Here is a 20,216-nt window from a genome sequence, read left to right as displayed (position 1 = left end):
ACCCCAACATTTCCTTTGCTACTCCTTCATTTCTCCCACCCCCCACTCACCCCATCACCAACCTCTACATTTTATTGTAATTTCATGTTTAATCGCTGCTGATTTTTTCCTCATGCAACACTCAAGGCCATTCAGCCCATTGAGTGTATGTTGTCTCTCAGAGAAAGTCCATCAAAATCATTCCTCCACTTATTTCTCCGTACCCTATTTCCTCTCAGAGGTAAATCAACTCCACCCTGGTTTTTCTGTCACCCACTGACACTCGAGGTAATTTACAGTAGTCAATGGTTACCAACCAGCCTGCCCCTGGGATGTGGGAAGAAATGGAATCTGAGGGAAACCAAATGGGCCGCAGGGAGAACATGCAAGCTCACACAGACAGCGCTGGCGGTCAGGATTGAACCCGGGTCTCTGGAGCTGTGAGGCAGCAGTACTACCACGGTGTCGTTCCATAAACTTCTCCCAGGTGGCAGCTCAGCTACCTGAAGGGTCAACTGGAAATTTCTTCTATTGGGGCTAGTGAATCTCTGGAATTCCCTGTCCCAGAGGGTGGTGGAGAGATCATTAGATATATATTTAAGGATAAACTGTCGGCACAACATTGTGGGCTGAAGGGCCTGTACTGTGCTGTAGTGTTCTATGTTCTAGAGATAGATACATATTTGAAAGATCGAGGAATTGAGGGTTATGGGGAACTGAGGAGTTCAGGCCAGCATATATCAGCCATGATTATATAGACTGGCAGGGCAGGCTTGAGGGACCGGTGGCCTAACCCTTCTCCTGTTTTCTTGTGTTCTTGTGTGGTTTACTCCTCTTCTGCAGCTGCTGCCAGACTTGCCGGGTGTTTTCCAACATCTCCTGTTTTTGTTTTCTCTAAACAGATCATCTGGCCATCAGTCTCCCTGCTGCACCTGGGATCTTGCTGTGCAAGCATTGCTGCTTTTCTTTTGCCTGCATCACAACAATGGCTTCCCTTCAAAATCGGTACCTACTTGGCTGAGAGAAACTTTGGAAACATTGTGAGGTTATGAACAGAACCTCAATTTCTGGACCATTCTCCAGAGGTCTGGTTACTGAGGAACTTAAGTCCAAATAGTTAAAACAAGAGAAAAGTTAATCTCAATAATGGTAACCGGGGAACCACTGGATTGTTGTAAAAACCCATTTGGTTCACCTCTCATCTTTTGCAAAGGAAACCTCCTGTCCTTGTCTGACCTACATGTGACTCCAGGCTCACCTGTGATCACTGTGAACTGCTTCAGTTCAGGGGCAATTAGGGATGGACGTCACCTAGTCAGTGATGTGCACCTCATTTTACCTGCACACCAGTGTGACTTCCCTGGCAGCCACCAGTACGGAAACAGGTCCTTTGGTCTAACAAGTCCACGCCAACCATTTGCACGAATCCCATTTTTATTCTCCCCACATTCCCATCAACTCCCCCCAGATTCTACCCCTCCCCTACACAATTTACAGCGGCCAATTAACCCACCAACCTGCACGCCTTTGGGATGTGAGAGGAAACCAGATCACCCAGGGGAAACCCTTGCGGTCACGAGGAGAACGTGCAAACTCCACACAGACAGCACCGGAGGTCAGGACTGAACCCAGGTCACTGGAGCTGCTGTGCAACTGTGCCGCCCCAGTTTCCAGTGGCATTAACGAGTTTAACGTGCTTGGAAAGGGAAGAACCACCCTGAATTATCGCGCTCACAGTCAACCCCAATTATGATCAATGGATCTAGTTTTGTTTATCTTTGCTGCAATGTTAACTTTGATTTCATTAACTCCCATGTAATTCCACGTAACTAGCCAAAGACAGAGAAACTTTGCAGGGCTTTGTTGATGATGAGAACATTGATCACAAATGTACCAGGCTTCTTGTTAAATATTAATCACAGATTTAATTTCTCAACAACAATTTAATTTGCAATTAATCAAGCTGCAATTAGATGGAGAATGATGGCTGGCTTGGATGGTGCCTACTGCACTGAGAATAAAATGTGGTTCCCCTTTAACATTAATTTTAATTATCAATGACCAGAGTGATCTCCTGGGGTTGTCTTGATTATCTGGGGGGCTCAGAACACATTCAGCTCCTCCAGTCTGCTCTGCTATCCAATAAGATTGTGCCTGATCCTTTACCTTAGGTCTACTTTCTATCCTGATCCCCACATTCCTTGATGTTCTTTGTGCCCAGAATTTGATGGATCTCAGCCTTGAGAGTACTCAGTGGCTGAGCATCCAAAATGGCCTGGATTACAGAACGATAAACATAGAACAGTACAGCGCAGGAACAGGCCCTTCAGCCCACTATTGCTGTCCCGGATATTAGCGTAACGCTATTACAGCGCCAGCGACCCGGGTTGAATTCCAGCTGCTGTCTGTAAGGAGTTTGTACGTTCTCCCTGTGACTGCGGTTTCCTCCCACATTCCAAAGACGTACGGGTTAGGAAGTTGTGGGCATGCTATGTTGGCACCGGAAGCATAGCGACACTTGCGGGCTGCACCCAGAACACTCTATGCAAGAAGATGCATTTCACCGTGTGTTTTGATGTACATGTGACTAATAAAGATATCTTATCTTATCTTAGGAGAGAGATGAATCACAACGCTCCTAAAGATATGGCAGGAACTCCCTGACGGGATGCTCACCTCTCCCGCTGGTCGTCGTCATCCATGTTGGAGAGCAGCTGCGAGCCGGCCAACGAGAGGTCGAGCGTGGCCAGCGGCAGGTCGCGGTAGGCGAAGCTCACCAGTTGTACGGGGGCGATGCACTGGCTCTCCTCCTCCACCTGCTGGGAGATGATCTCCAGGTCTGGCACGCCCCCTTCCTGACTGAGCCTGCCGGAGACACAGATCGATGTGAGCACGTGTGTGACAAGGTGGGGCCCTCACAGTGCTCCCCAGGCACTGGAGGGTGCATTTGCACTGGGCTGAACATGAATTAAAAACCATGTTACATTAGGAAACCTTCACATCCAAACATTTCAATCACTCCTGTCCTTTCTTTGTCCTATTAAAATCATAGAGTTATTGAAAACAGGCCCTTTGGCACAAGCTGACCAAGATGCCCATCTAAGCTAGTCCTATTTGCCTGTGTTTGGGCCATATCCCACTAAACTTTTCCTATCCATGTACCTGTCCAAGTGTCTGTTAAATGTTGTTAATGTACCCGCCTCAACCACTTCCTCTGGCAGCTCGTTCCATATATGTATCATCCTCTGTGTGAAAAATTTGCCCCTCATTCCTATTAAATCTCTCCCCTCTCATCTTAAACTTATGCCCTCTAGTTCTTGATTCCCCTACCCTGGGAAAAAGACTGCGTGCACTCACCTTATCTATGCCACTCATGATTTTACACAACTCTGTAAGGTCACCCCTCAGTGTCCTACGCTTCAAGGAATAAAGTTCTAGCCTGCCCAACCTCTCCCTATAACCCAGTCCCTCAAGTCCTGGCGACATCCTCATAAAGCCCTTCTGCAGTCTTTCCAGCTTAATGGCATCCTTGTTATAGCAGGGTGACCAAAACTGAAATAATACTCCAAGTGTAGCCTCACCAACGTCTTGTACAATTGCAGCATAACATCCCAACTCTGTATTCAATGCCCTGACTGATGGAAGGCCAGCGTGCCAAAAGCCTTCTGACAATAAAGTCACAAGATTAGGGGGAGTTTATTTAAAACTGAGAGGTTATTTAAAACTTCTCACAGAGGGTGGTGAATCTCTGGAATTCTCTGCCCTGAGGGTTGTGGTGACTGAATCATTTGGGGATATTTAAAGAGGAGCTAGCTGCACTTTTGCAAGATCAGGGAGGCTGAGGACTATTGGGAAATAGCACGGAAGAGGAGATGAGGCCTGGGGCAGATCAGCCATGATCATAGTGAATGGCGGGGCAGGACTGATGGGCTGAGTGGCCTACTCCTGCTCCTATGTTCTTGTGTTCCTACATTCCTCTTCCTTGCAATGATACAAAAGAAAGTTCCATTTCAGAAGCCTTCTCCTAAGCTCAACAACAATTTGCATTTATATAGCCATTTTGACACTGGAGAATGTCCCTAAAGCAACTCATAGAAATGTTAGGTTTGATTCCAACCCATATAAGGAGATTGGTATTGGTATATTATTGTCACCTGTACCGAGGTGCAGTGAAAATCTTGTCTTGCATACCGTTCATACAGATCAATTCATTACACAGTGCATTGAGGTAGCACAGGGTAAAAACAATAACAGAATACAGAGTAAAGTGTCACAGCTACAGGGAAGTGCATTGCAGGTAGACAATAAAGTGCAAGGTGAACAGAACTGGTTGACATGAAGAAACAGGCAAGTGTTTTAAAGATGCCAGGACATGTGATCAGAGGGGTGGACTATAGAGCATCCTAAAGCAAGGACTGGAGGTTTAGGAAGGAAATTCCAGAGTTTAGGATTGAAAACAAATCCATCATTGGTGCACGGATAAAATACAGGGATGGGAGGATGTCAGAATGAGAAGTGCTTTGGTGTTAGGGGATGTTGAATGGCAGAGATAGGATCAATTGTATTGGCACATGTACTGAGATACAGTGAAAAGCTTTTGTTCTGCATGCCATCCAGACAGGTCATTCCGCTCATAATTACATCGGGGTAGTAAAAAGAAAACAGAATGCAGAATAAAATATTACAGTTACAGAGAAAGTGCAGTGCAGGTAGACAAATAAAGTGCAAGGGCCCCGTCGAGGTAGATTGGGAGATCAAGAGCTCAAGAGTTCATCTTACAGCATATGATAAGTCTGTCCAAGAGTCTGTTAACAGTGGGATAGAAGCTGTCCTTGAGTCTGATGGTATGCGCTCTAAAGCTTTTGTATCTTCTGCCTGACAGGAGAGAGGAGAAGAGAGAATGACCAGGGTGGGAGGGGTCCTTGATTATGTTGGCTGCTTTCCTAAGGGAGTGGGAAGTGCGGACAGAGTCAACGGAGGGGAGGTTGGTTTGTGTGGTGAAAGGGTTGGAGTGGGGGCTGGGGTTCGGAGTGTTGCAGGTATTTGAAAAGGAAGAGGGGAGCTGTTATAACTGAGGCCTAGCTATTATGGCAATGAGTCAATGGAACTGGTTGAAATGAAGAAACAGGCAAGTGTTTTAAAGTTTAAGCAAGTCAGGTGCTTCACCCCAGCAGAGTTTCTGTGGTTTATGGACACCTTGCATAAACTTTGTGGAAGGAAGATGAAATCCACAGAGAAATGTGTCTGAGGGATTGAGGGACAGATATTAGCTGGGGGAGGCACGTGATGATTCATGTACTGACAGTGGGTAGCTCCCCTGCCATTGAGTCAGAAGGGTTGTGGGGTTCGAGTCCCATTCCGGAGACTTCAGCAAAAACCTAGGTCAACGTTCCCAGTGCAGTAATAAGGGAGTGCTGCACTGTTGGACGTGTGGGCTAGGGAACAAAGCATTAAAACAAGCTGTCTGCTCTCTCAGGTTTTCACATCATATCTCACAGCAGTTTAATAAGCAGAGGTGCTACCCCTTGTACCCTAGTCTATATTTAATCCTCATCCACTATCGCTTAAAAAAAAATTAAACAATTACTGTGGTCTTGTAGACAGTGGGATAGTGCTGTGTGCAAATTGGCAGCCACAAATCTTCCATTACGACATCAACTAGACATTACTGCTTTTCGGGATGTTTCAGGGTCTGCAGAGGTGTAACTTGTTTCCTTATGAAAGGTGTTAGACCAGAAGATATAGGAGCAGAATTAGGCCATTTGGCCCATCGAGTCTGCTCCACCATTCAATCATGTCTGATTTTTTCTTCAACCCAATTCCACTGCCTTCCCCCAGTGACCCTCAACCCCCTTACCAATCAAGAACCTATCAAGTTCTGTCTTAAATACACCCAATGACTTGGCCTCCATGGCCCTCTGTGGCAATGAATTCCATAGATTCACACCACCCTCTGGCTGAAGAAATTCCTCCTCATCTCAGTTCTAAAGGGATGTCCCTTTATTCTGAGGCTGTGCTACTACTTATTCTCCTACTAATGGTCTCACGGTGTTAAGACTTTGTGTTAAATTGTGACTGGCAGGTGAGATCTGAAGATCACTACCACTGTGCAACAAAGTCTCAGCCATGGTTCCGCTTTTCCTCTGAGCCAGAAGGTTGCAAGCTCAAGTCCTGCTACAGACACTCGAGCACACAGTCCAGGCTGGCAGTACAGAAGGAGTATCGAAATGTTGGAGGTGTCATCTTTCAGGTGAGGTCTACTCATTCAGGTGGACCCAAAAGGATCCCATGGCACGATCTGGAAGAAGTCTTCAGGAAGGGGAAGTCATGAAAATGCACAACAGTCCTCATTGAGGGGTCAGCAGTGGAAAGGGTAATCAGCTTCAAGCTCCTGGGTGTCAACATCTCAGGATCTATCCTGGGCCCAACACATTGATGCAATCGTGAAGTAGGCACACCGGTGGCTCAACTTTGTTAGGAGTTTGAAGAGATTTGGTATGTCACCAAAGACTCTTACAAATGTTTATAGATGTATGGTGGAGAGCATTCTGACTGGTTACATCGCCGCCTGGTACGGAGGCTCCAATGCACAGGATCGCAAAAGGCTGCAGAGGGTTGTAGACTCAGCCAGCTCCATCACTGACACAACCCTCCCCGCCACTGACGACATCTTCAAGAGACGGTGCCTCAAGAAGGCAGCATCCATCATTAAGGACCCTCACCAACCGGGACATGCCCTCTTCTCGTTACTACCATCAGGGAGGAGGTACAGGAGCCTGAAGACCTACACTCAACGATTCAGGAACAGCTTCTTCCCCTCTGCCAACAGATTTCTGAATGGACCATGAACCCATGAACACTACCTCATTATTCCTCTTTTTTTTGCACTATTCATCAATTTTTGTAATTTATAGATTTTTATTTCTTTGCACTGTATTGCTTCCACAAAACAACAAATTTCACGTCATATGTCAATGATAATAAATCTGATTCTGACTCTGAAGACTGGCTGAAGGTCCCAATGTCCTGGGCTCACTATTTAACTTCAACCAAGATCTGTCAAAAGCAGATGATCTATATTGCTGTTTGCGGGAGCTTGCTGTGCACAAATTGGCTGCTGTGCTACAACTGTGACTCCACACCATTGGCTGGGACATCCTGCTGGCCATGAACAGCGCTATAAAAATGCAAGCTTTTCCTCATTTCGAAGCAGCAACAGACTTGTAATGGTGTAGTGGGTCATAATTGATGACAGGCAATGTGAAATCAATCACCTCCCACCACACTCCCGCTTGTCTGTTATTGCCTAACATCACTTCCATACTTAGTGGAATATTTAATTATAAAGTTAATCGCTTGGCTCAGCCCAAGATGTAGCCAGCAGCCGTTAGGAGCCCACTCCCAGCAGCAGGGAACTGACACTCTCAGCTTCTTCAGGAGCTTCCCGCCACCACACAGCTTTTCCCACCTCAACAAACAACTCTTTTCTGTAACTTTTAATATCACGCGACCAAAGTCTGTCAAACCCCTGCCCCAGGGTGAAGCCCATTTTCTTGCCCCCTTCTCAGATCCTGAACAAGAAACAAGCCAAAAAAAAAGCCATATTTATTTATTTAGTACCTTGCACGACATCTAAAAGTACTTTGGCCAATGAACAACTTCTGTTTCTGTTACAAGGTAGGAAGGGCGGCAGCCAGTTGCACACAGCAAGATCCCACCAACAGCAACATGAATAAAGCTTGATGGTTGGTTCTAATGATGTTTGTTGGAGGATAAATACACTCCCGTATAGGCCTCTACAGTCACAACAGACGCCACTCTACCACTACCAACTGAAACAAGACTCTCCATGAGCAGATCCATTGTCTCGCGAGACTAACGGATGCCATCATAAATATTAGCTAGGACATTGAAGGGAGCTTGGTACCCTTTGGGAACAAGGGGTTAATGTCTTGTCCGAAGGACAGTGCCTCCAGGTGTGTGGCACTCCCTCAATACTGGGATACAGAGCCATATTTCCATATTACAAAGGGGACCATTCAGCCCATCAAGTTTATGCCAGCTCACAGAGCAATCCCATCACCCCACTAATTTCCCCTATAACCTAATTCCCCATCAACTTTTCTCGGATTCAAACCCTCACCTACACACTGGGGGCGATTTACAACGGCTAATTAACCGACCAACCTGCACGTCTTTGGGATTTGGGAGGAAACCGGAGCACCCGGGGGAAACCCATGCGGTCACAGGGAGTGTGTGCAAACTCCACACAGACAGCACCCGAGGTCAGGATTGAACCCGGGTTGCTGAAGCTGTGAGGCAGCGGCTCTACCAACTGCGTCGTTCTGCCACCCTGGATTTTAAGCTCCAAGTCCAACTCCAGACACTTGAGCAAAAACCCAGGCTGAGTCTCCTGGTGCAGGAATAAGGGAGTGCTGCACTGTTGGAGCTACAGGCTATGCAACGAAACTTTAAAACGAGGCCCTGTCCGCTCATTAGGTTTTCAAGTCATATCTCACGGCACTTTATCAAACAAGAGCAGAGTCCCTGGAGAGAACCTTAAACACATTAGCCTTCGGATCAGCGGTGAAGCTGTGCCAGCTGCTGCGGCTGATCCTTAGGGTGACACCAGGAGCGGAGTCTCGCTCTGGTTGTGAGCTGGTTGGTGGCATCGGCCTCACTGACATTTTCTGTCTGGCTGCTGGTGGGATTCCAGCAGGTGAGCATGGCCCAGGAAGCAGGGTGAAAGTGAAGCCACTGCAGGGAACTATCAGGAGCTCAGTGCCACTACACCATCTGCTCTACCGCCTACACTCGGGGCAATTTACAGCAGCCAATTAATCTACCACGTTGAGAAGTTCTTTCTCCTTCTGCAACTTGTGGTTTCACAAGACCAACCCCCTGTAGGTACCTCTCACTTACTGTATCCCTCTGTAGTCTCCTCCTCTTTGCAACTTACTCTCCAGCCTGCGTGTGTCATTAACAAACTTAGCAACCGTAACTTTGGTGGACTGTTAGATTCTGAGGGAGCTCGATGGGGCGGTATCTGTGAGGATATTTAGATCTACCCCGAGAATTTAGATCTCGGGGTGGAATCTCAGGGTAAGGGGACACTTATTTGAGACTGAGATGAGAACTCCCTCCCCAACAGCACCTTCACCAGAAGGCAGCTCACCACCACCTTCTCAAGGGCAATTAAGGATGGGAAATAAATGTTGGCCTGGCTAACTGCGCTTACATCCTGTGACTGAATAATGAAAGTTCTGTCTTAATTAATAATTTTACATTTGAGATTTATTGATAAAATACTGGTTAAGCCAGTGCTGGAGAACTGGGTGCAGTTCTGGTCACCACACTGTACGAAGCTCCTGATTGCATTGGAGAGGATGCAGAGGAGATTCACTGGGACGTTGCCCGGGATGGAGCGATTCGGTTATAAGGAGAGACTGGAGAGGTTGGGTTTGTATTCCTTGGAGCGGAGGAGGCTGAGGGGAGACCTGACAGAAATGTACAAAATTATGAAGAACATAAACAGTAGGAAACTCTTCCCCATAGCAGAACTGTCTAAAACTGAAGGGTATGGGTGTAGGGTGAGGGGGTGAGAGGTTTAGAGGGGATCTGAGGAGGAAATTTTTCATCTGATAGATGGTTGGAATCTGGAACGCACTGCCTGAGGAAGTGGTGGAGGCAGGAACTCTTACAACATTTAATAAGTATCTAGACAAGCACTTGGAAACATTGAAGGCCACAGACCAGGTGCTGGTAAATGGGATTAGTGTGGATAGGTACCTGATGATCAACATGGACACAGAGAGTCAGAGGGCATTTTGACTCACTGTGCTATACAAGTCCATGATTCGCTATCTCTACGAATTTTGCTTGCTGGATAAATGGGAGGAATTAGATTGTCTGTCAGTCATGATCCCACTGAATGGAGAAACAGGTTCAAGGTGCTTAAAGGCCTCCTGTTTCCATTCACTGCGCAACCTCAGTGACCTTCTGACAATGAATCAAGGGGTCAAGTCTGGCACTCATCCAACACCAAAGGGCGTGTGCCTCACTGTCCCCTTGTTTGAGAGACCTACTCTCACAATGTGTGTGTGTGTGTGTGTGTGTGTGTGTGTGTGTGTGTGTGTGTGTGTGTGTGTGTGTGTCTGGAAAGACCAGCAGCTATTCCCCAGGGATGGGGCCTCCTGTAGCAAGCTGATGGCCTGCTGCAGAAGCAGTTGAGAGTCAACCAGTTGGTAAAAGTGTGGAGTTACACACTGGTCAATGAGGATCCTCCCTCAAAGGTCACTAGTTAACCTTTAATGAGCTTATACGGGGTGAGGAGGTTTAGAGGGGATCTGAGGAAAAAATTTTTCAGCTAATAGATGGTTGGAATTTGGAATTCACAGCCTGAGGAAATGCTGGAGGCAGGAAATCTCACAACATTTAATAAGTGTCTAGGCAAGCACTTGAAAGCGTTGAAGGCCAAAAACCAAGTGCTGGTAAGTGGGATTAGTGTGGACGGGAGGACATGGTGAGTCGAAGGACCTTTTCCTATGCTGTACAAGTCCATGGGCCCAGGGTGAATTGATCTGTCTGAACGGTATGCAAGACAAGCTTTACACTGTACCTCAATACATGTGACAATAATAAACCAATTTACCAATTTAGAAGCAATACCTAATACTTTAAGTTTTGATGTACATGTGACTAATAAAGATATCTTTATTAGTCACATGTACATCAAAACACAGTGAAATGCATCTTTTGCGTGGAATGCTCTGGGGGGAATCCTGCAAGTGTCACCACTCTTCCGGCGCCAATAATAGCATGCCCACAACTTCCTAACCCGTACGTCTTTGGAACGTGGGAGAAAACTGGAGCACCCGGAGGAAACCCACGCAGACATGGGGAGAACATACAAACTCCTTACAGACAGCGGCCGGAGTTGAACCCGGGTCGCTGGCGCTGTAATAGCATCACACTAACCGACTTCTTTTGAAACTGAAAGCAAGCTCTCAAAGTCCCATTGATGGAGGTTTGACGTCACCCTCTCTCTGACTGTGAGCTATTCCCTACAGATCACTAATCCAGTGGCATAACCTTCACTCTGTTCTTTGGTTTATTCCACATGTACTCCATGGGTAGAACCAAAGTACCTTCTAATACCTGTGATATTGATGGGTTAGATCCCAAAAGGCTGTATGCAGAGTTTAAAACTCAGGGCCACACTTACAGGATAAAGGGTTGGCCACATAAGACAGGGATGAGGAGAAATTTCTTCACACAGCATTGCAAATCTTCACAACTTTCTGCCTCGCAGGACTGTCATCGTGGATATCCAATACTGAAATCGATATATTTTGTAATGTGAATGGAACCAGAGAACATGCCAATGGTGCAGGAGATGAACAGGATGCAGGACTAACGAGGTGGTACAGGGGCACCATAGCCTACGCTTGCTCCTCATAGAGTCTTACTGCAGGGAAACAGGCCCTTCAGCCCAACTCATCCATGCCGGCCAAGATACCCATCTAAGGAAGTCCCATTTGCTTGTGTTTGGCCCATATCCCTCTAAACCTTTTCTGTCCAAATAAATGTTTTTTAAAATGCTGTTACTGTACCTGCCTCAACCACTTCCTCTGGCTTCTACTTTAATGTTCTGACAAGATGCTGTTTAAGAACAACTAACTGGACCAGAACGGGGATAGGATTTGGAACAAACCTCAGTCTTCACAGCTCAGCGCTACATGGGATGGCACATCCCTCTTCTGAGCCTCACTGAAGAGTCGTTATAACCATGAGATTCCCCACTGGGTTCTCCTATTATCAGCTATCCTCACGAGGCACACTGAGTGTGTCTAATTTCTCTCATTACAGCATATAAATGAGAAATTCTTTGGCTGATTATTATTCAAGTAGTTGATTTGTTCGTACTGTGCTAACATCTTCTGGTCCTGGCTGCTGGAACTGTGCCAGAAACTCCAGAATAACTCACTGGTTAGAAATATTTGGAAATGGACTTGGACTCCAGAGGGGAGAAAGGGAAAGAGTGGGAGGTAGAGGGGGAGGGAGGGATGGAGGGAGAGAGAGAGAGAAGGTTAGCTTTAGGGTGGAAAAATAACAAACAGCTGGAGGAACTCAGCGGGTCAGGCAGCAGCTGTGGAGGGAAACGGACAGTTGACGTTTCAAGTCGAGACCCTTCATCTGGACTGAAGGATAAAGGGGAGTATAAAAAGATAGAGGGGAGGGGTGGAGCACGAGCTGGCAAGCGATAGGTGGATCCAGGTGAGGAGGGGGTGATAGGCAGATGGAGGAGGGAAGAGGGGAAATAGCGACAGAGGCTGGGAGGTGACAGGTGGAGGCAACAGAGGGCTGCAGATGGTGGTATCTGATAGGGGAGGAGGGTGGAGCACGGAACCAAATAAGGGAGGGCAGATGGGAACAGTGGGGGGAGGGAGTGGGAAGGTGAAGTGGATGGGGGAGGGAAAACTGCGTGACGAGGGGCTGGGTGGGGGGAAGTTGGATGTGAACTGGGTAGAGCAGAAGGAGAGAGATAGGGACAGAGTGGGATCTTCAGAGTGAGAGTGCAAGTCAAATAGAAAGTGTGAGATAGATATAAATCGTGGCATAGTGTTATGTTATTGTACCAATAATCCAAAAGCCTGGGTTATAGTAGAGGAAAACCATTTCAAATCTCACCATGCCAGTTAGGAATCTTAAGTACAGTTAATTAGTAAATTTGCCATTAAATAGCTGGTATCAGTAATGGTAACTGTGAAACCATTTAAGAAAACTATCTGGCAACTCCATGAATTATCAGTGGTGTCGCTGGTACAGCTGCTGGCTCACAGCTCCACTGACCGTGGTACGATCCCGACCTCCAGTGCTGTCTGTGTGGAGTTTTCATGTCCTCCCTGGGTTTCCTCCCACATCCCAAAGACATGCAGGATGGGAGGTTAATTGGCCATTGCAAATTGTCCCTAGTGTGTAGGTGAGCAGTAGAATCTGGGTGGAATTGAGGGGAATATGCGGAGAATAACATTTGATTGGTGCAAATGGGTGGTTGATGGTGTGGATTCCAGGAGCAGAACTGCCTATTTCCGAGTTGTATCATTCCATGACTCCAAACTTGATTCAAGCCCTTCAGGTAAGGAACTCCGTCACCCTTACTAGCTCTGGTCTCCATGTGACTCCAGACCTGTCTACTCTTAACCACCTTCCGAAATGGTCCAGCAAACATCAAATAACATGCAGTAGCTGCTGACATTACCAGTAACTTCAAACACATCCCATGTTCAAGTGAAAGGAAAAGCAAGTGTGTAAAAGCTAGGTGTCCAACCATCGACATCTTGGAGTCCACCATGGACCTGAATTCAATGGAGCTCATGATTCACTAATCAACTGGGATGTGTCTAGTAGAGTAAATGAAGGGGAAACAGTGGATGGGATATATTTGGATTTTCACAAGGCTTTCGATAACATATAGGATGCTGGTGAATGAGGTTAGAGCACATGGAATTGGGTGCAAAAAACTCTGTTAATCTGGCATTGATGGTGCCAGACGAGCAGATTTTCTGAACTATCAGATGTTATTCTATGATATCCTTTGTTTACATTCATTAGATGTCATACAATAGAACAGTACATTTTCCAGTGAATGGTTGGTTTAAAGGTAGTGTGGGAAACGAGGCCCCAGTAAGTTTCAAGAGAATGGGAAACAGTATCAGGTAAGTTTCAAGGGGGCGCAGTGAACAGAACCAGTTGAGTTTAAAGGGGTGAAGGAACTGGGGCCACAGTTAGCAGAAGGGAATGTGGAAACGGGGCCTGCAGTAAATGGAAGGAACGCAGAAACAGGGGCCAGGATGGGTGGAAAGGAACACAGGAATCAGCACCTGGTGAATCAGATGTCCAACCATCTGGATTTCTAAATAGTCAGATACAGAGTTTTACCGTAGTGCTCTAGCATGGATTGAGAGCTGGTTTTTAGATAGAAAACAAATAGGGATCCTTCTCAGGTGGGCGGACTGGTGGGGTCAGTGCTTGGGCCCCAGCCAATCACAATATATATCGCTAAGGGAATCAAATGCAACATTTCAAAGTTTGCTGACGACATGAAACTGAGTGGGAGCAGCAATGAAGATACACGGTGCTTCAAGGGAACATAGACAGGTTAAAGTAGATGATAACATGTCAGGTATTTGTCACTTGCCCTAAAATCATGAGAGGCGTAGTTAGGGTAAATGAACAATTGTCATGTATCAATAGAAGCTAAGATAGGGGGTAGCAGGAGTTAAGGGAAATGTTATGTTGGTCTTTATTACAAGTGGATTTGAGTACAAGAACAAAGATGTTTTACTGAAATTATATTAGGCTTGAGTGAGACCACACCTGTGGACAATTCTGGTCTCCGTCCCGAGGAAAGATATACCTGCTATAGAGGGGACACAGTGAAGATTCACCAGACTGGCTCCTGGGATGGTGGGTCTGTCATATGAGGAGAGATTACATTGGCTAGGCCTCTGTTACCTTAAATTGATAAAAATGCGAGGTGACCTAACTAAAAGAAGGTCGATGCAGGAAGGACGTCTGCCCAGGCTACAAAGTCCAAAACAAGGAGGTAGCAGTGACAAGATCAGGGGTAGGTAGTTTAGGATGGAAATGAGGAGACGTTTCTTCACATCAGGAAGATGAATATTTAGAATTCTCTTCACTAGAATGCCGTGTGGCCTCGGACCACCTTCACCAGAACTGTAGCTCAACACCACTTTCTCAATGGCAATTAAAGATATTGTCCTTGACAGAGATACTAACATCCCAATAAAGGAATAAAGAATGTATCACATTTTGGCTGCTAATGATGTAGCAAACCACCTTCTACGTTAATCACTTTTTACATTAAAGGTGTTATTTGAATACAAGTTGCTATTGATGGGCAAATGGGCAGCCCAGTGGAGCAGTTCATAGAGCTACTGCCTCACAATTCGAGAGACTCAGGTTCAATCCTGACCTTGGGTGCTGTCTGTGTGGAGTTCGCACGTTTTCCGTGTGATTCCTCCGGGTGCACCGGTTTCCTCCCACATCCCAAAGACAGGCGGATTGGTAGGTTAATTGGCTGCTGTAAACTGCCCCTTGTTTAAGCCAGGGTAGAATCTGGGGTAATTTATGGGAGTGTGGGAAGAATAAAATGTGATTAGAGTAGGATTAATGTGAATGGGTGCTTGATGCTGGATCAAAGCACCTGCTTCCGTGCTGTAGACTCTAAGAAACTCTTTTGATGTTTCATGTTTAGTCTGAAAGTATGTGGCTGCAGTTTCTGAAGGTTTAAAATTAGCAATGATTGAACATTTTATTTTTGGCTGAACCAACCTCCCAAAGACAGTGACAAATGCTTGGATCCCAAAGCCACACTGTACCATCTGTATGTAAGATTGTCCCATGCTATGTTGACACCACCTCCTGTTAAGTTTGGGGTCTGTTCCCAGTCTCTGATCCGCCTGTTCCAGCATTGGTCCAGAAATGTTACCATAAGATTTAACAGATGCACATTAACCAAACTGAGACTCGGTTGAAGAGCTGAGGGAGGGCAGTACTGTTGGTGCTGCTCCATGCAACTGTAACCCACCCTTCGCCTTCCACTACCTTCTGTTCACAACCCAGTTCCCCTCTGCTACTCATACACTCCTCTACGCCTTCCCTCCCCATCCTTCCTCTGCTCCAAACTCTTCTGCCTTGTGCATCCTCCAATCCCGCACTGGTGGTTGGGATTGAACCCGGATCTCTGGAGCTGTGAGGCAGCAGCTCTACTTGCTACACTACTGTCTCAAACTTCCATGACTATCAATCTGCGTCCTGACAGAAGGTCATCGTCTGTCTCCCTCTCCACAGGTGCTGCCTGACTGCTGAGCACCTCCCGTATGTTCTGTTTCTATTGTTTAAACTCTCTTCCACAAAGCCATCAGTTCTTTCACACGTCACACTTCAGCTGTGATGGTTCAAAATAACAGCACTTTGTCTTTAAACTATCCTTTTTAACTACCTGTTTATCTTTGAACTATCCTTAGAAAGTCACAGAGATACAGCACAGAAATGGGCCCTTTGGCCCATCGAGTCCATGCTGACCATCAGCTGCCCATTTATGCTAATCCTACATTAATCCCATTTTTACTTCCCCACAACTCCCCCCGGATTCTACACTGAGGGACAATCTACAGCAGCCAATTAACCCACCAATCCACGTGTTTGGGATGTGGGAGCAAACCGGAGCACCCGGGGTCAGGGAGAATGTGCAAATGCCACAGAGGCAGCACCGGAGGTCAGGACTGAACCTGGGTCTCTGACGCTGTGAGGCAGCGGGTCTATGAGCTGTGTCACTGTGCCACCCAAAGGCCAATTAACCTCTGGCTGACCTCCAGATCAGATCCCCGAGAACCCTTCACAACCTCAGGACCCCTCAAAACACTTTCGCAACTGATTTGAAGTGTTGCCCCTGGTGCGTGTCAGGAAGATGAAGACCTGCAGTAGGGTGGCGCCCAGGAGAGATTGAGCAACACAAGCAGTTGTTGTGTACTGGAGAGAAGTGATGGAAGCTGGTGAATGACAAAGGATTCGCCCAGGGGGAGGCGTATCTAAGAGATGCAATGATATCTGAAACATCAGTAAAGGGCAGCACAGTGGCGTAACTAGAAGAGCCGACGCCTCATAGCTCCAGTAACCTGGGTTCGATCCTGACCTCGGGTGCAGACTGTGTGCAGTTTATTTGTTCTCCTATGAACCCGAGAGTTTCCACTTGGTGCTCTGATTTGCTCTCACATCCCATAGACGTGCAGAATGGTAGGTTAATTGGCCTCTGTAAATTACCTCTGGTGTGTTGATGGGTGCTAGAATCTGGGGAGAGTGAAGGAGATTGCAGGGAGAACAAGTAGGATTAATGTAGGATTGGTGTAAATGGGTGCTTGACGGCTGGTCGTGTTTCTGTGCTGTATGGCTCTACAGAGAGAAAATAATGGGAGGCTAAAGATATAATTTGCTGATTATCTGAAACCGTTGAGTTCAGTTCCAAGTCCCAAAGTTGTAATGTACATGGTTAGAAGATGGAAGACGAGCTCCAGTTCTGTGGGATTACATTGAGCTTTGGCAGACATTGTCTGAATCTTTAATGCAAAGCAACAGACATTGACATATCACAGGAGTGGAGAAATGGGTGACAGATGGACAGAAGCATAATCCCCAAAAAATTACTGGGATCTTTGGAAACGTATGGGATCCCGAGTTTGTAAACTTACATCATACACTGAATTTTCTCAATCATTAATATTATGACATTGTTCAATAACCCCATATGCTGGTGCCTTGCAGAGAGCCAGAATCACTAAAACAAACCAATTTATTTTTGTGTGCATGTGTGAAAACTGATTAGCGTTAGCATTTCTTAAAACAGTTGCAACAGCTATGAAGGTATAACGGCTGTGTCCTCCCAGAGTGCCTACTGAGGCTGCTGTGTTAGGAAAAGCTGTGAATGTCGAGTCTCGAGTGTGTCTTTGGCATGCAATCTGTGCTATCGCACCCTGTGTGTGCCCAAAACTGATGAACCTCTGCCTCCCATTAACGTCAAACGGAAGCAGAGCTCCTTGCAAAACTGTTCAGGACCATCTGCTAGCCTCAGTTGGAGATTTGCTGTACAACAGGTTGTGGGTGCATCTTGGCACCTGATGTTTAGCTAATTGGGGAGCCCAGCTGAAACAACATACAAACTCCCACGTTTCCTGAATGTCAAAGATGGCCAACATTGAGAAGTTGAGCAGATTGCTGGCTGCAGAATGGAATGCCAAAGGCAAGGCTTTAGATTGTGTGGGGACCCAGAAGGGTTAGAAAGGGTTGGGAAGTTGTGACCTTCTCTGCTGAAGTGACCATGGGATTAGTACAGCTGTGGCAAGTGTGAAGGAGTTGGTAAAAGGGCTTATTATAGAATCATTACAGCAGTGAAGGAGACCATTATCGAGCCTCTGCTGGCTCATTACAAGTGCAGTCCAGACAGTTCTATTCCCCCCAAGTTGTACACCATCCTGATATTGAAATATATCACCGTTCCTTCACTGTCACTGTGTCTACATCACCGACCTTCCTACCAAACTGCACTATGGAAGGACTGCAGTGAGATTCAGTGAAATGCAATAATATTCATGAGAAGGACTGCAGTGGTTCAAGTGGCTCACCACCACCTTCTCAAAGGAATTAGGAGTGGGAATCGATGTTGGCCTTGCCCACATCCTGATAATTGGACAAAAAACTTTGGTGCACTACAATGGACTTTTTGTTCTAATTGTGTTCGTTCTTGTACAATTTTTGTATAATTTATATATAATTTATGTGATTCTTGTGAATGTTGTGTCTCTGATGCTCCGTGCCTGTGATGCTGCTGCAAGTAAGTTTTTCATTGCACCTGTGCATACACGTACTAGTACATATGACAATAAACTTGACTTTGACCTTCAATAACAGCTCCCCCAGCCCCAGCTTGTATGGAAACACAATTATAAAATTTGGGATCACAAAGACATGCATTGCAAACAACTAGAACATTTAGGGATACCTCCACCAATTGTACCATGGGGAGTTGGTGGACCTGACAGATCAGGATACAAGGACCTAGTCAGAGGTCTTTATCAGTCACAACACAGTGCCTGAGAGAGCTGGCACAGATGGGAAGGTCACCGTGAACAAGGAGGGTTTGTGTGGAGGTGGTTAGTGATTTATGAAGGATAAGTGAGTCACTGGTTCTAAAGCAGAGGGCAAAGGGAGGTGAAGATTGAAATGTCTGATGGTGCGGTCCATTCAGTGGAGAGATAAGGAGGAGATGATAGGTATATTGGAAGGATTAGGAATATGATGGGTAAAATTAATCCCAGATGATAGTCCCAATCCATCTCTTGGAAATACAAATCCAAACTGCCACAAGTACATAAGGATTTGGCAAACTGGCTGTAGGTCAAACATCCCCTTTGCATCTGCTCTGCCATTCAGTACTTATCCCACGATGAATATCACTAAAGTTGATCACTGCTTATTGTGCTCCATTTACCTGTGGGGTTTCATACACGAGAACAGTGATGACTTGCCAAAGGTTCCTCGTTGGTTGCAAGGCATTTGGGGACGTCATGAAAGGGATGTGATAGATGCTATGGAACTAGAAGTCTTTCTTTTTAGTGTGAGCGACAGATGTCCCACCCCACTTAGCTTCAGATAATATAGAATTAAAAGCCTATTTATGCAGGATGGTTCCTTTAGCAAATACCAATTACAACATCATGGACTGTGACAGGAAGATCTCACGAATGCACACAATGGAAAAAATTTGTCATTATAATTAATTCAACGCTATATTCACAATTATGTAAATTCCTGGTCCCTGTCACTTGCTTTGGCTATAGAAGATGATTTTTTTTATTCCCCCAGCAAACACTCAGAATGTGTACTGCATTCATGACATGATGAGGTTTAAATAAAACTGAATCAATCGCCTTTCCAAGCCTTCATTTCAGGGTCCAATTTCTCGAGGGGAATATGGGAAGGTGGGCTTGTTTTCTTCAGGACTATATTGGCGGAGGCAAAGTGCGTCCCATGTTCCCTTCTGTTGTGGGTTTGGGACTTGGTGTAATACTTATCAGATCTGGATTGACAGAGTGCTGCACTGTTGGAAGTGCCATATAACGCACGATGGTTTAAACCTGGGATCCCAAATCTTACTTTGGACTGTTGAGTGGAGGGTGGTGGGGTGGGAAAACGGGGACTCAGTACTCTCCTGCTCAAGAGGCTCAAGGTGAGGTACCCTGTAGAACTGGCCTTTCGTCCAGTATTGGGAAGATTAGGGGTTGTGGAGGAAGTGAGTTGGTGAGATGGTCAACGAGGGGCAGTGTGAATGGAAAAGTCACAAGATCACAAGACAAAGGAGCAGAAGTAGGCCATTCAGCTCATCGAGTCTGCTCCATGAGCTAAACTAATACTATTCCTATCTAGTCCCAATTTCCGGCCTTATCCCCATATCCCTTGATACCTTGACTAATTAGATACCTATCTATCTCCACCTTAAATGCCTCCAATGAGCGGGCCTCCACAGCTGTATGTGGCAAAGAATTCCATAATTTCACTACCTTCTGGCTAAAGATATTGCTCCTCAGGCAGGGCAGTGGTTGGAGAAAGGTTATGGAAGAGGTGGGAAGATAAAGGGAGGGGGCAGATGATGGGCAAAG

General features: G+C 46.1%; 1 protein-coding gene across 3 annotated transcripts in view; it reads right to left on the bottom strand.

The window, feature by feature from the left end:
* tmem266 (transmembrane protein 266) overlaps positions 1-20,216 on the bottom strand; it is a 153,073-nt gene that overhangs the window by 63,383 nt on the left and 69,474 nt on the right. For all 3 annotated transcript variants that reach the window (XM_052042769.1, XM_052042772.1, XM_052042770.1), the window contains exon 3: positions 2,656-2,844. In XM_052042769.1, coding sequence (XP_051898729.1) covers positions 2,656-2,844 — 189 coding nt within the window. The remainder of the gene's footprint in view (positions 1-2,655; positions 2,845-20,216) is intronic.

This window comes from Pristis pectinata, chromosome 32 (assembly GCF_009764475.1).
Source record: "Pristis pectinata isolate sPriPec2 chromosome 32, sPriPec2.1.pri, whole genome shotgun sequence".
NCBI classification, from domain to species: Eukaryota; Metazoa; Chordata; class Chondrichthyes; order Rhinopristiformes; family Pristidae; genus Pristis; species Pristis pectinata.
Note: the sequence above shows the minus strand (reverse complement) of the source record. Positions and strands in the feature narration are given on the sequence as shown.